Source organism: Copadichromis virginalis, linkage group LG5, assembly GCF_057382275.1.
Source record: "Copadichromis virginalis isolate Kocher_CV1m ecotype Utaka linkage group LG5, C_Virginalis_male_GT1.1, whole genome shotgun sequence".
In the NCBI taxonomy this organism is placed as follows: domain Eukaryota; kingdom Metazoa; phylum Chordata; class Actinopteri; order Cichliformes; family Cichlidae; genus Copadichromis; species Copadichromis virginalis.
In genome coordinates, this window is record NC_140622.1 from 5,266,941 (window position 1) to 5,282,585 (window position 15,645).

The 15,645-nt window shown below is 43.3% G+C and overlaps 1 protein-coding gene and 1 pseudogene across 1 annotated transcript in view; one reads left to right on the top strand and one right to left on the bottom strand.

The window, feature by feature from the left end:
* plxnb1b (plexin b1b) overlaps positions 1–15,645 on the top strand; it is a 110,171-nt gene that overhangs the window by 60,813 nt on the left and 33,713 nt on the right. The window contains exon 3 of the mRNA XM_085455604.1: positions 12,588–13,752. Within this exon, the coding sequence (XP_085311730.1) occupies positions 12,598–13,752 (1,155 nt within the window). The 5' untranslated portion in view covers positions 12,588–12,597. The remainder of the gene's footprint in view (positions 1–12,587; positions 13,753–15,645) is intronic.
* Positions 2,501–4,521, bottom strand: LOC146708787 (uncharacterized; annotated as a pseudogene).

Below are 15,645 nucleotides of genomic sequence, written 5' to 3' on the forward strand. Positions count from 1 at the left end.
CAGGTGATACAAGAGAGCAAGCTTTGCCTGTTTCGACTATAGCATATCTATAATTTCTCTTGGCTGTGTCATGTCAACGTTAATAACACAATTACCTGAAAATAAAAGGAGTCAATGACCCCATTAGGAGGACAGAGAAATAGCCTTGCATTAGCTAGTTATGAACTAGTTATAGAAAAAATTTTTTTAGTCTTATTGACCATTTAAAGCACTTCAGAAACGAGCCATATTTAAGCATACATTCATAGAGTGCTTTATTCGCCATACTTTAGTTTATCTGACGTCCGTTTTCAGTTTAGAGTTACCAGTTAGCCTAACACATATGTAACCTAACAGACCACAGACCTTGGGTTGGGGGAGGAACCTGTAGTACCTGTAGGAAACCAACGCAGGCAGAGAGGGAACTCTCCACAAAAAGGGCCCATTTTGGGTTTGAACCAAGAAGATTCTTGGGAGACGGTGCTGATTGGTTCATCGCTCTGCTAATTTCAATTCAATTCAGTTTTATTTCTACAGCGCCAAATCACAACAACAGTCGCCTCAAGGTGCTTTATATTGTAAGGTAGACCCTACAATAATACATTCAGAGAAAAACAATCATATGACCCCCTATGAGCAGCACTTTGGCAACAGTGGGAAGGAAAAACTCCCTTTTAACAGGAAGAAACATCTGGCAGAACCAGGCTCAGGGAGGGGCGGCCATCTGCTGCGACTGGTTAGGGAGAGAGGAGGAAGACAGGATGAAGAAATGCTGTGGAAGAGAGACAGAGATTAATAACAAGTATGATTCAGTGCAGAGAGGTCTGTTAATACATAGTGAGTGAGAAAGATGACTGAAGAAGAAATACTCAATGCATCATGGGAATCCCCCAGCAGCCTACAGCTATTGCAGCATAACTAAGGGAGGATTCAGGGTCACCTGGTCCAGCCCTAACTATATGCTTTAGCAAAAAGGAAAGTTTGAAGCCTAATCTTAAAAGTAGAGATAGTGTCTGTCTCCTGAATCCAAACTGGAAGCTGGTTCCACAGAAGAGGGGCCTGAAAACTGAAGGCTCTGCCTCCCATTCTACTTTGCTAACATTGGTTTATGCTGTAACTGTTACAGCAGCCATAATATACAAGTATAAGTAAATATATTTCTCAAGGACAAGAAAGTCTTACCAGATGTTGGTAACCACACGTCCAATCCACACATGCAAAGACATCAAACCATAGGTGTCCATAAATTATGTGTAATTATGAGAAATGACACAGGGGAAAACGTACTGGATGACTCTTCTGGTAATTCTTTTCACTCTTCGGTTTGAAATTTTACGGGGAGCACCTGGTCGCGGCCGGCTTCTCCGGATTATGGCCTCAACAATGCTCACTGGTACCTTCAGCAGTTTAGAAATTCTTCTGTAACAAATCCCATCAGTATGTTTTACAAGAATAAGGTTGCAAAGGTCTTGAGAGAGCTCATCATGAGATGTTTTATAATTGGGCTCCACTACAGTAGCTTTGCATGATTCACAATTCAAAAATGATCTTTATCTATGTTGGTCTTGAGTCTTTGAGCTCATCTGCCTAAAGATGTTTTTCACTGTCATGTTGAGAAAACTTTTTTCTGATTTGTTGTCCTTTGCAGATAAAGGACAACTAGAGCATAGCCAGCCCTTTTATTTACATCGTACAGACTCAAGAGTAGAAGTGTTTAGAGGAGGATTACTTGTTCGTATGCTCACCTCATTATTTTGGTCATGATTAATATTAATATACAGTGGGGCAAAAAAGTATTTAGTCAGCCACCGATTGTGCAAGTTCCCCCACTTAAAATGATGACAGAGGTCAGTAATTTGCACCAGAGGTACACTTCAACTGTGAGAGACAGAATGTGAAAAAAAAAATCCATGAATTCACATGGTAGGATTTGTAAAGAATTTATTCGTAAATTAGGGTGGAAAATAAGTATTTGGTCACCTCAAACAAGGAAAATCTCTGGCTCTCACAGACCTGAAACGTCTTCTGTAAGAAGCTTTTCTGTCCCCCACTCGTTACCTGTATGAATGGCACCTGTTTGAACTCATCATCTGTATAAAAGACACCTGTCCACAGCCTCAAACAGTCAGACTCCAAACTCCGCCATGGCCAAGACCAAAGAGCTTTCGAAGGACACCAGGAAAAGTATTGTAGACCTGCACCAGACTGGGAAGAGTGAATCTACAATAGGCAAGCAGCTTGGTGTGAAAAAATCAACTGTGGGAGCAATCATCAGAAAATTGAAGACATACAAGACCACTGATAATCTCCCTCGATGTGGGGCTCCACGCAAGAGCTCATCCCGTGGGGTCAAAATGATCATGAGAACGGTGAGCAAAGATCCCAGAACCACACGGGGGGACCTGGTGAATGACCTGCAGAGAGCTGGGACCAAAGTAACAAAGGTCACCATCAGTAACTGTTAAAGATATTTTATTATCAAAGTACTCAGATGCAATGAAATATCACTCAGACACTTAGAGCAGTTTTAAACGTGCACGGGTGAGAGACTCAGGGAGAGACTCACACACCTCCTTGGTGCAGTCTGGCTTTATTTATACACATCATGAAGCATACAAAAAAGGAAATATCATCCTTATCTTGTCAAGAAAACAGGTGTGGTTTATCAAAAAACTTCGTGTTCTCTACAAGGTTGTTTCTTACTCGTGGGTGGCGGTTTCCTGCTAGTGTGAAGGCAAACAGTGACAATGTGAAGGCAAAGACTGATAATTTGAAGGCAAGCAGTTTCCGTTATAAGGTAGGGAGCCAGCAATTAAAATATGCAGCTGGTTGAGTACAGAACAGAAATATAAACACTCTTAGCTGATTATTATATGAATAATAAAACCTTTAAAAGCAAAAATACTCTGACATTCCCTCCTGTTGTTTAGATTTCTCACATGACAGTACTGTTATTTTTGTCAGTTCATAACCTCTTGTCTAAACATTTTCGGTTTGAACGTCATAAAACAGTCCTGTGTTCAATTAAACTAAACATTACTGTATGGATCATCTTTCAAAATTTCTTCCATTTGAGACATCATCACATAAGCATTGATAGAAGTTGTCACCATGTTTGATACCATTTTCTTCAGACAAGGTACTACACATGTTGTGAAAACACATAACAGTAAAAGCAAACATGCTATTCCAACAAGTCCTTTAATCAGAAGGGACTTCCATGAACCACCTAGTAACCATGTCAACCAATCATCAGTGCTTGTGACATAGTCTTGTTGTTCAGCATCTTCAATCTTTCTCAAGGTGTTCAAAGCGTCGGTCATGTTTTGTGAGTGTATGTTGTCTGGGATGTATGTACAACATGTAGTGTCAAACAATACACACAAACCTCCTTTTTTCAGCTAGAATCATGTCTAGTGCGACTCTGTGTTGCATCACTACAATGCGTATTGCGTCGAGTTCTTCATTTTGCGCTTTGTTGATTTTCATTGAAGCATTTAGGAACAGTCCAAATCGATAGTCAAGTGTCTCGATCCTCAGCATGTTTTTCCCAACTCCTACCCAAGGGAACAAGGAGTGGAGGACTTTCTGACCATCAGTCCATAGTTTGAAGTTCTTGGGCACATCTGATCCATAGATTGAGTCATGTGGCATTACTTCAGTGACTTCAGCAACTTCACGTTTTGCTCTTGACGTGTGTGTCTCTGCTGTGATCTTGAAGGTGTGGTCTGAAATTAGTACTGGTGCACACAGACCGGTGGAGTTCGGTGGGAGCATGAAGTAGGTTTTAGGCCCGCAGGCCCAAGCGGCTCCCTGGACCCAGAAAGTTCAATTTTTGAAGGTGTGTATTCCTTTGGATTGGGTCAGGTCAAGTGTCTGTGTGCAGTTGCGGTTTCGTCCAAGTTTCCTGTTTCCATCGGAGAAGTTGAAACACATTGGGTGCTGTATGTCCGGCGGCAAAACTATGGCGAATGATTTGTTTTTTGTGTTGTTGGCTTTGACGTTTACCCAATGTTTTTCGTTGCAGGTGTAGTTCCAGTTCGTCAGATTGTAGGCACAAGGGGTTGTCTGTTCAATTAGGATACGTCGTTGTGAAAGTGGTTTCGTGACACGTTTGACGTCTGTGTCACTACACCATGGAATTAGGTCTTCTTTCTTTGTGCTTTGACCTTTTAGGGTCAGTCCTGTTGCCATCAAATCTCTGCGTGTGCAATTGCCAGTTGTTGCTTTGTTGAACACACACATCGCTTCGTCAAGTTCAGGTGCCTTTCCATATATTGTTGCGTGTACGGCTGTTGTTGGCATATGTGAACATACATAGCATTCCGTGCTGTTGTCGGTGCGTGTTCTATCATACACATATCTATACCACGCGTTGTTCATCCATGGGTGGTTATGGTCTTGGTTCAGGTCACGTAGATGCGAATTATCATGTGTCCATCTTTTTTGCAGGTGGTGTTGTTTATTTCCTCTCATCTGGGTGAGTGTTAGTAGGCTCACTAGGAGCGCAATGCTGGCCACTAGGAGGACAAGTGTCTTCATGATGACCAGGCACACCTAGACTTCTGGTGAGTAGACTATTGGCGAGAAGTAAAAAAGGGCGGGATATACCCAATCAGCCCTTCCCTTCACCAATAGATCACCTAGAAGCCAGGGGAGCCGGCGTCTAAGCGTCTGGATTGTCACTCACTTTTTTACAGTGGCTGTGGTGGATCCAAGATGGTCTTTCTGCTATTTTGCAGGCGGTGGGTGTGGTAAGTAGGACTTGGTATGGGCCCTCCCACCTTGGTGAACTCCAATTCTTTCTCTGGAGTACTTTGATCAGGATCCAATCACCTGGTTGTAACCTGCAAGACACTGGAGAGAAATCACTCGGCAGTTGGTTGTTTAACACAATCTCTTTATTTTCAAACAGTTTAGTCATCCATTCTGCTAGGGTAGTTTCCCTTATTGATTTATTAATAGGTTCACTGGTAATTGGCAATGGAAACGCTCTCCCGTGGATGATTTCAAAAGGTGTAAGTTTCTGAGAACCTTGTGTTATTCTCATCCACATCTTTACTAGGCCTAGACATTCAGGCCATGGTCTTCCTGTTTCTTCCATGCATTTTCTTAATCTCTGTTTTATTGTGCCGTTAGTTCTTTCCACTAATCCTGCGCTTTGTGGGTGATATGCACAGTGATGTTTGATGCTAAATCCTAGAGCTTCAGAGACTTTGCTGATGATGTCATTAACAAAATGTGTTCCATTGTCTGACCTTATCAGACTGGGAATGCCATATGTGGGGATGAAGTGATTGCATAAACACTTTGCCACTGATATTGCATCTGCTCTTTTGACTGGATAGATTTCTGGCCATTTTGAAAATACATCTATAATTACTAGAGCATATCTTGATGCTTGGCATTCGTTAAGTTCAATAAAATCCATGTGGATTGTATGGAAAGGGTGAGGTGGTGTGGGGAAATGACCTCTTTGTGGTCGGAGGTTCCCCTGTACATTATGTCTTTGGCAAATCATGCATGTTCTGATGAATTCCTTTGCTGAATTTTCAAAATTTTGAGTGTAGAAGTGTTTAGAGAGGACATTCATCATTCCACCCGTTGACAAATGCGTTAAGCCATGTGTCACTAATGCTGCTGTCTTGTGTAGAGATTTTGGCAGTATTGGTTTGCCATTACAGGTCATTAGGTCATTTTCTAGCTGTGCTCCACACCTTAACCATTTTTTCTGTTCTGTGATGGATGCAGCTTTCTGTTCATCTTTAAGTACATCAAGTGGTATTAACGTTGATGTTTCAGATATTAAAGTTTGTATATGTTGTTGTGCTGCCTTTTTTGCGGCTTGGTCTGCAAAGTTATTGCCTTTAGTAATTTCTGAGTTATCTTTTTGGTGTGCGGCACATTTGCACAATGCTAATTTTTTCGGCAGTGTTATCACTTCTAGCAGTTCTTTTAAAAGGTGTGCATGCTGTACTGGATTACCAGTAGAAGTGACCATGCCTCTGTTCTGCCAAATCTTTGCGAAATGATGTACTGCTGCAAAGACATACTGACTGTCTGTGTGTATGTTTATGCTTTTTCCTTCATTCAGCTTACATGCTCTCACAACAGCTGTAAGTTCTGCACTTTGTGCAGAGTTAGAGGAAGTCAAAGGTCTTGCTTCCAGAACTGTGTCTACTGTGGTTACTGCATAACCAACGCAGTTGCGACCTAAGCTATTTTTAGAAGCTGATCCATCTACAAAAATGTCAGTGAAAGTTGACTGTGGTGTGCTATATATATCGGCTCGTGGTTTTGTTTCTTCATCTAGCTTTTCCATACAGCAGTGTTTTTCACCATCTTCTGATGTGGGGAGAAGTGTGCTGGGATTTAGCTGACCACACTTCTCGATTGTAATGTGTGACTGTGATAACAAGATGCCTACGTATGAGAGCTGTCTTGCATGTGTGAGATAAGACAAGTTCGCCTGCAGTAAGATGGAGGTTACAGCGTGGGGAACTTTGACGATCAATGTGTGTCCTAAGACGATGTCAGCGGATTTCTTAACTGCCTCTGCTGCAGCTGCGCATGCCTGCACGCACGAGGGCAGTCCTGAGGCCACTGAATCTAGCTTACACGAATAAAATGCAAGAGGGCGTTGCTTTTCCCCAAAGGCTTGTGTTAGAACGGCCTTCATGTAGCCTGCACCTCCGTCTACATGCAAGTAAAAAGGTTTTTCATAGTCTGGCAATGCCAAAACTGTGCGCGTCTGCAGTGCAAGTTTTAGATCATTAAATGCTTTTTCTGCTTCTGGTGTCCATTCTATTTTATCTTTCAGTGCTAGATTTTTTCCATAAATTAAGTTTTGCAAAGGTTGAGCTAGCAGAGCATATTCAGGTATCCAGCATCTGCAAAAATTGCAGAGACCTAAATAACTCATCATTTGTTGTTTTGTGAGAGGCTTTGGAGCATTCTGTACTGCTAGTTTTCTGCTGTCTAACAGTGTTCTTCCCTCTCCTGTGAGTTTGTGGCCAAGGTATGTGACCTCTTGGCTCCACAGCTGTAACTTGTGCTGTGATACTTTATGGCCCTGCTGTGCTAAATGTTTCAACACAGTCATGGTGTTTTTTCTGCAGTTGTCTCGTGTATCTCCCGTGACGAGAATGTCATCAACGTACAGAAGAAATTGCCCTGTGGCAGGGAGTGTGCATAGTGACATAGATTTCTTTAATGCCTCTGCATACAGGGTGGGACTGTTCTGAAAACCCTGTGGCAGTCTTGTATAGGTATACTTTTCGTTATCAAAGGTGAAGCCAAACAGATTTTGTGAATCTGGGTGTAATGGCACCGAGAAGAACGCGTTTGACAGATCTATGACTGAGAACCATTGTTCTTTTTGCGTCACTTGATTTAAGATTGTGTGTGGATTTGCTACCACAGGTGGGATTTGTTCTGTTACTTCGTTTATTGCTCTGAGGTCATGCACTAGGCGATATTTTCCTGTGTTTGCTTTTTTCACTGGGAAGATTGGAGTGTTACAGGTTGCTTTAGTTGTTTTCACTAAAATGCCTGCTTTTTCCATATCTGCAATTACTGGCCTGATCCCTGCTTTTGCTTCTGCCGTCAAGGGATATTGTGGTTTAACTGGCCTGTAGGTTGTAGTAGTTTTTACTACAACAGGATCTGCTCCTTTAATTAATCCTACATCTGTCGATCCTGTGGACCATAGTGTTGTGGGCAATTCTTGTAGTTCTGGGTGTAATTCTAATGAGAGTACATGTCAGTTTTCACTATCTTCCTGCACATGCAAATCAGTGCTGTCAGTCATGTATGTGGCTGGGTGGGTAGTGATCACCCACCCTAATGTGTATCTCATGCATCCCGTTCTGCAACCTTGTAGCCATCCTTCATGCGTGTCCTCAGTTTTTTCATATCTGTCTCTTTCAACTTGGGTGAGAATGCGGCCTAAATCTTTCCACTCAGTACTGTCATTGTGTGCTACTGACACATGTGGATTTGGCATCCTATTTACTCGTTGTACTGCCTCAGGCTGCAGCACAGAGCACACTGCATTACCACTTTGGGTGACATATAGGTACTGTAATGTCAGCATTTGTGGTCCTAGCTTGTGTACTTCTTGGTCATACACAGGATTAGGACCTGGACTCTGTTTGAACCTCAATGTGTTGTGATACTGAGTGTAGTCCTGTCGTGTTGAATGAGTTGGCAGATATCGATTTGCTATGTGTTGTAAAGGCTCTAGTGAGGGCAGGTCTAATGTCCAGTAGTAGTGAGGCTGTCCGAGTCCTTGACACACATTAATCTGATAATCTGCTGGACTTTGTTTCTCGTTTAACATTAGCTTTGCATACATGCCCTCTGGTCCTGGCAATACTCCTATTTCCAGTTTCTCTAGCGCATCTCTCCCTAGAAGATTAACTGGGCAAGATGGGTCATATATGCACTGGTTTTTACAGCTGCGGCCGCTGTCTTCATGAGATAAGAGTAGAGGCTCAGTCAGTGATTTAGTACTGACATGTCCTGATGCTGACTTAACTATCAGAGTATCATTAGAGAATTTCACTTTTGGTGGTTTTTTAATCAGTACAGTTTTACATGCTCCAGTGTCGCAGAGCATCGTCATTGGCTGCCCATTTACGTATATAATTACAGTTGGTTTATGTTCAGAGCCCAAAAGCAATTGCTCTATGTTATACACGTCCGTGTTTTCATTGCTCTCTGCTTCTGTGCTTTTTCCTAGTCATTTGTTATTTCTTTCATCCTCTTCCTCAGTGTCATCCTTTTTTCTATGTCTACACTCGCGAGCAAAATGCCCCTCCTTTCCGCAATTGTAGCAGCTTGTGTCTTTCAGTCTTCTCTCTCCTTTTCGCCCTCCTCCTGCCTTTCCTTTTCCTTTGTAGGGGCCTGGTTTATGTCTTCTGTATTCTCCAGAGAATGCCACCAATCCTGTTGCTGGATCTACAGTAAAGACGCCTCCTTTTTCTTTTTGCTTCTGTATTTTAACTGCGTGTTCAGCATATTGCAGTGCATCTGACAGACTTCCTGTATTTTGTGTGACCCAGTGTTTTTCTACGTGGGCCCTCACTTTTGGGAGGAGGCCGTTCAGAAATGCATTTTTTAGCTGTTGCTGAAATGGTGTTTGTGGCTCCTCCTGGTAATTTAAACCTGAATGTTGTCTGAAAACTGGGCGTAGGCGATCGAGGAAGTCAGAGGCAGTCTCAGCTTCCTTCTGCTTTATCTCGCCTATTTTGCCGTAATCTGCTCTTGGGGCTAGACGGACTCTAATCCTTTCATATAATCCTGCCAACTGAGCCCTTAGAGGCTCAGAGGTGGGGAGCAGGGCTATACCCTGGTCATCTGACCCCGTGAAGTCTCCCTTTACTGTTCCCATTTTTAGACCTAATAAGTCCTGAATTACCTGGAGCATTTCATGGCCATTCAAGTGCCAGTGTGTTCTAATTAACTCAACTGCCTCCCTCCATGGCTCAAAACCTTCATTTAACAGTGGAACGTCCTTTAAAACATTAAATCTGTCAGTTTGGGACCATGCTCTGAAAACATATAGGAAAGGGTTGTTGTCTCTTTCATTATTATCGCCACCCGTTAGTTGGCCATATCTTGGGTTGGGCGTGGCTATCATTGGAAACAGACCTGACGGTCCTGGGGGGTCAATCTGTCCTCCCATATCCCTACCTGACGGGTCTTTCCCTATGTCTTCCTTATGGTGATTTGTTGTCATTAAATTTAATGCCTGTCTTGCTGAATCATATGGGCCTGGCGCGTCAGTGAAGGGGTTTTTTGATACTGGCTGATTAGACGGGCCGGGGGCAGGCACATATGGAGGAGGTGGTTTTGGGTGTTGTGGATCTTTTAGTTCACTACTTTGTTCATTTTTCTTTTTCTCTTCTCGCACCTTTGTGCGTTTATCATTTTCTGCCATCCAGGCTTTAAAATGTTGCCACTCTGTGAGACGTTTGGCTTTCTTTTTAAAGCTTTTTTCATTGTTTAGTTCCGCTTGGAGGGTCTCTTTTAAAGCAGTCACTGCAAAGGGAGTACATTGTCCCTCCCACGCAGGGCAGTTTAGTTTCTTTGGATTTCTCCATCTATTTGCGCTAATTAGTCCGGCGCCTGGACATTTTTTCTCTAGCCACTGCTCGTCAGCAGTGAGTTTTGTTGATTTATTACCCATTATTATTTTTTCCTCTTGTTATTATTATTTATTTATTTATTTATAAATATATTTGCGTTTACACACACACATACACACCCGTGGTGCTTTCTCTGGCACGAGGAATGGGAGAGGCTATTGACACGGCCTTCTACTTTCAAGCTAGCCTTGAAAGCGGTGTCAATTTTATGTGATGAAACACAACCTTTTCCCGTTCCACCAGAACTCGAGCAACCAACGGTAAACAATTCGGTGGAGTAGTTCAGCCTCCTTAATGTGCTGTAAAATCAACTTACTCCACCAACAAAACAGTAAAACAACAGATTATACGCGTAATGAGTTTTTTATTCTGGGCAACACTGTGTCTTTCTACATTGCTCCAAGCCCTCTTTCAGGCGAGCTGCTTCGTAACCTCTACGAGTCCTTTTTCAGACGAGAATGTTACTATCCTGTCGTATTTTGACATTAAACTTGCTCCAAGCCCTCTTTCAGGCGAGCTGTAACCTCTACCAGTCCTTTTTCAGACGAGAATGTTACTTAATTAATCTGTCATACATTGACGGGAAACTATTTAATGTACAGACCACAGGTTGCCTCAGTCGTTTTGCGCAAGATGTGAGTGAGTGCTAAATATTCACCTGAGTTATTGTGTGGTTGCTTTGGTTTCCTTCATCAACCCCTGAAGTCGTGGACCTCTTATAAGAACGCTGGCCAGAACCCGAACGTCACGTCTCTGGACTTTATCCTCTGCCTGGAGAGGAGTCGACAGCGTGGGCTTCTCACGACGTCAGGACTTGACGAAGGTCTCCTATTGGAGCATTGAAAAAATATCAATGTCCACTCCGGCTCAGAAGGACCAATTAAATGTTAAAGATATTTTATTATCAAAGTACTCAGATGCAATGAAATATCACTCAGACACTTAGAGCAGTTTTAAACGTGCACGGGTGAGAGACTCAGGGAGAGACTCACACACCTCCTTGGTGCAGTCTGGCTTTATTTATACACATCATGAAGCATACAAAAAAGGAAATATCATCCTTATCTTGTCAAGAAAACAGGTGTGGTTTATCAAAAAACTTCGTGTTCTCTACAAGGTTGTTTCTTACTCGTGGGTGGCGGTTTCCTGCTAGTGTGAAGGCAAACAGTGACAATGTGAAGGCAAAGACTGATAATTTGAAGGCAAGCAGTTTCCGTTATAAGGTAGGGAGCCAGCAATTAAAATATGCAGCTGGTTGAGTACAGAACAGAAATATAAACACTCTTAGCTGATTATTATATGAATAATAAAACCTTTAAAAGCAAAAATACTCTGACAGTAACACACTACAACGGCAGGGAATCAAATCCTGCAGTGCCAGACGTGTTCCGCTGCTGAAGCCAGTGCATGTCCAGGCCCGTCTGAAGTTTGCCAGAGAGCACATGGATGATACAGCAGAGGATTGGGAGAATGTCATGTGGTCAGATGAAACCAAAGTAGAACTTTGTGGTATAAACTCAACTCGTCGTGTTTGGAGGAAGAAGAATACTGAGTTGCATCCCAAGAACACCATACCTACTGTGAAGCATGGGGGTGGAAACATCATGCTATGGGGCTGTTCTTCTGCCAAGGGGACAGGACGACTGATCCGTGTTAAGGACAGAATGAATGGGGCCATGTATCGTGAGATTTTGAGCCAAAACCTCCTTCCATCAGTGAGAACTTTGAAGATGAAACGAGGCTGGGTCTTCCAACATGACAATGATCCAAAACACACCGCCCGGGCAACAAAGGAGTGGCTCCGTAAGAAGCATTTGAAAGTCCTGGAGTGGCCTAGCCAGTCTCCAGACCTCAACCCCATAGAAAATCTGTGGCGGGAGTTGAAAGTCCGTGTTGCTCGGCGACAGCCCCAAAACATCACTGCTCTCGAGAAGATCTGCATGGAGGAATGGGCCAAAATACCAGCTACTGTGTGTGCAAACCTGGTAAAGACCTATAGTAAACGTTTGACCTCTGTTATTGCCAACAAAGGTTATGTTACAAAGTATTGAGTTGTATTTTTGTTATTGACCAAATACTTATTTTCCACCCTGATTTACTAATAAATTCTTTACAAATCCTACCATGTGGATTCATGGATTTTTTTTTTTTTCACATTCTGTCTCTCACAGTTGAAGTGTACCTCTGGTGCAAATTACTGACCTCTGTCATCATTTTAGGTGGGGGAACTTGCACAATCGGTGGCTGACTAAATACTTTTTTGCCCCACTGTATATACCGCTAAACATTAAAGTTCAGTAAGGTCTTGTGTTTCAAATCATAATTGTGTTGTCAAAAAGAGATTAAAAATAGATGGGTGGATGGTTTCTAAAGTAAGTTCTGTTATGTGTGAATCCATGATATAACTTCTGTGTCTGGAAAATTCTTTGACATCCTGTGTTTTGTTCTTTCCCTCAGCTCTGCCGCCATGCCTCTGGGGATGGTGCGTCTTTCATTGTCAGCAGTCAAAACGCTGCTTTCTCTCCTGCTGCTGGCCACTGGCTGTCCCTTAATTTTATTTCCTATAGGCACTGTCCAAGGATCAGACTCATTCCCATCCAATTTTTATCCTACGTTTATCCGAAATGACACTCTGTTTGAGCACCTGGCCCTGCATCCTAACCCCGACGTGGGTCGGGTCTACGTCGGGGCCCGAAATCGCCTGTTCCAGTTGGATCCCTTCCTCCAACCTGAGCTACAGGATGACACAGGCCCCGTTACAGACAGCCGGGATTGCTTACCTCCTGTAACTGAGACCAACTGTCCTCAGGCCCGAGAAACTAGCAACCACAACAAGCTCTTGTTGGTCAATCCTTACTCTATGGAACTTATAACCTGCGGCAGTGTCAACCAAGGAATTTGCCAGAAGCGTAGCCTGGATTCTGTGGATCAAGTGCTTTTTTCCACAGAGAGGCCGGTTGATACTCAGTACGTAGCGGCTAATCACCCTAATGTTAGTACTGTTGGGCTTGTGGTTCGCTCTCATCCTGACAAGCAGCCTGTTTTGTTTGTGGGTCGGGGTTACACCAGCAGCCATCCGCCTATTTCCACGCGAAACCTTGCCCAGGATCCCATCTTTTCCTACGAAGAGACTGCCAAGTTGGCCGTGGCTGGCCGCCTCTCAGAGTATGATCATAATTTTGTTGCCTCGTTCGCCCACCGTCAGCACGTGTACTTCCTTTTCTACAGAAGGGACCTAAAGTCGCCATCGCGCGAGTACCGTACCTACATCTCTCGTGTGTGTTTGGATGATCAGGCCTATTACTCCTATGTGGAAGTACCGCTGACATGTCGTTCAAGGACGGGTAAAATTTACAATCTCTTGCAAGCTGTCCAGCTGGGCGTGTCCAAAGAAGACGTAGGGGGCCGGGGTTCAGAGACTCTAGTTGGTGTTTTCTCCACTCGTTTGGCTTCAACTCGGCCCAGTGAGGAGTCGGCTCTTTGCGTGTTTAACCTTGAAGATGTAGACCGCAGGATCAACTCCACCAGAGACTTTTGCTATACACAGATGGGTAAAGAAGCAGGAGTGGAGGCAGCCTACATTGAATATGACGTCAAATCCAACTGTGCCAATCTGCCAGAGGTGAGCTCACCTGTTGAATCAGCTGGTTTTTGTTCAGCTACTTAATGTCGTATGGTTTTATTTAAGACACAAAATTAGGGTGAAACGCTTGCTATTTCTGCTCGCACTTTGCTTGTAAACTGCTTGCTTTGCTTGTTGTGCAGATATTGTGAAACTTGCATTAGGAAGTGAGTTTCTTCTGTGAAGCTGCTCAGTGGTCAGCGTTCAGTGACGGAGCTCCGCTCCCGCGTCACTGTGTAATTGTAGGTTTGTGTCTGAGAGGGTGTTGCTAAAAGGAAAAATTACTGCCTACAAGAATAATGATAGCCTTCCATTATATTGTGTAAAAATGTAATTTGTGGTTATGAAGACCTTCCTTGTTCCTGGACTATTTTCTTTCCTGTGAATGGAAATGTTCACACAAACTGAAAGTGAACGCAGTAAACCATTAACTGTGAAAGCTAATACGCAGTGCACCATCACTCACCTTGTTTTCATCATTCTGTTTGCAGAAGAACATGTTGTTGTACTCTAGTGATGACTCTCCTGAGTGAAAGCTAATGTTAGTGCATCTGTGCACAGCAGTCCTCTTCCAAGAGAGGGATCTCTATACAAGACAGGAGTTGAAATTTAATGTAATTTCTTTCTAAGAGACGGTATCGAATTAGACCTCTTAAATCCAGCTGACTTTTTGTATGTATCCTTGTGAACACTGAATTTGGACAGAATGCTTGACATCCCTCTGTTATCGTTCTCTCGTTTGCAGTAGATGTGAGAAACCCGTGCAGCCACACACAGCCGATTGTCTTGAGGGGAGAATCTATAGCAGGTGGTGCAGTTTAATACAATTACTGGTCAGGGAGGATCGATTGAGGCATTAGCTGTACTTAGTGGGGTGGAGTTGGTAGTGTTTAACAAGGCCTGACAAAGAGGGATAAAGAAAGACGAAAGAGAGAACAAGATTAAGGGATACAGGCACATAGTGTGACAGAGAGATGTTTTTGAGTCCAGGTAAATCATAGCAAAGCAGATGGTTATAGGCGAACAGTAGGGAGGCATCTGGAGCTGAAAAGAGACGTGATATGATGAGGATGTCAAATCTGGCACGCAAATCATCCCCGTTCACTGTTTGTCACTGCTACAGATGGAGCATTGTGGCAGAGTCTCACACCAGCTCTGAACCACTGGAAACGGCTTTTTTTTTAATGCTGATCAGGATTTGTGACTCATGCCTGACATTAGTGGCTGGAATGCACTTCAAGTGGTCTTTTGACCTTATGGTTACTCTCTTGTGCTTTTACTGTCCATATAATTTATGGCTAAAAGTCCGGATGATCTAGTGTGCACAGCACTCGTCAGCCAAACCAGCAGGTCGCATGCAAGCATCCAGGGCATGTTCCTAGACTGGGTGTCATAACTTTAGAACTCTATTCTTAGCATGCAGTGTTCTTTGTTTGTTTTCCCCTAATGCCTCTGTTCTCCCGATGTGGACAAAGCAGGCCCTTAATTAGCTTAATCAGTCCTCTGTGAAGCTCCCCATATGGTCAGCGACATGTTCACAGTCAGGCTCAAAGCTGTGTGCAGTGGTTACATCTGAAAACATGTTTTTACTGAGCTTCTCTTAGGATGAAGCCAAAAAAGGAATCTATTCATAACACCACACCAGCCAACAACACGCAGTCCATCAAAACAAGTAGCGCTCGACAGGCCGGGCTCAGGTTCATCCCCTCTATTTCCTACTGTTAGGACAACCAGTGATGAAGCAATGACCCCGATGTAACATTCTTGTGGAAAAACAAATGGCCTGGAACAAAAAACAACTGCCCTGCAGCCAGAGCGAGGACTCTCGCCAGAGCTACACTGTGGAGAAAAAGCAAATATTGTGTTATAGTTTTAGTTTGTTCCCAAACCCCA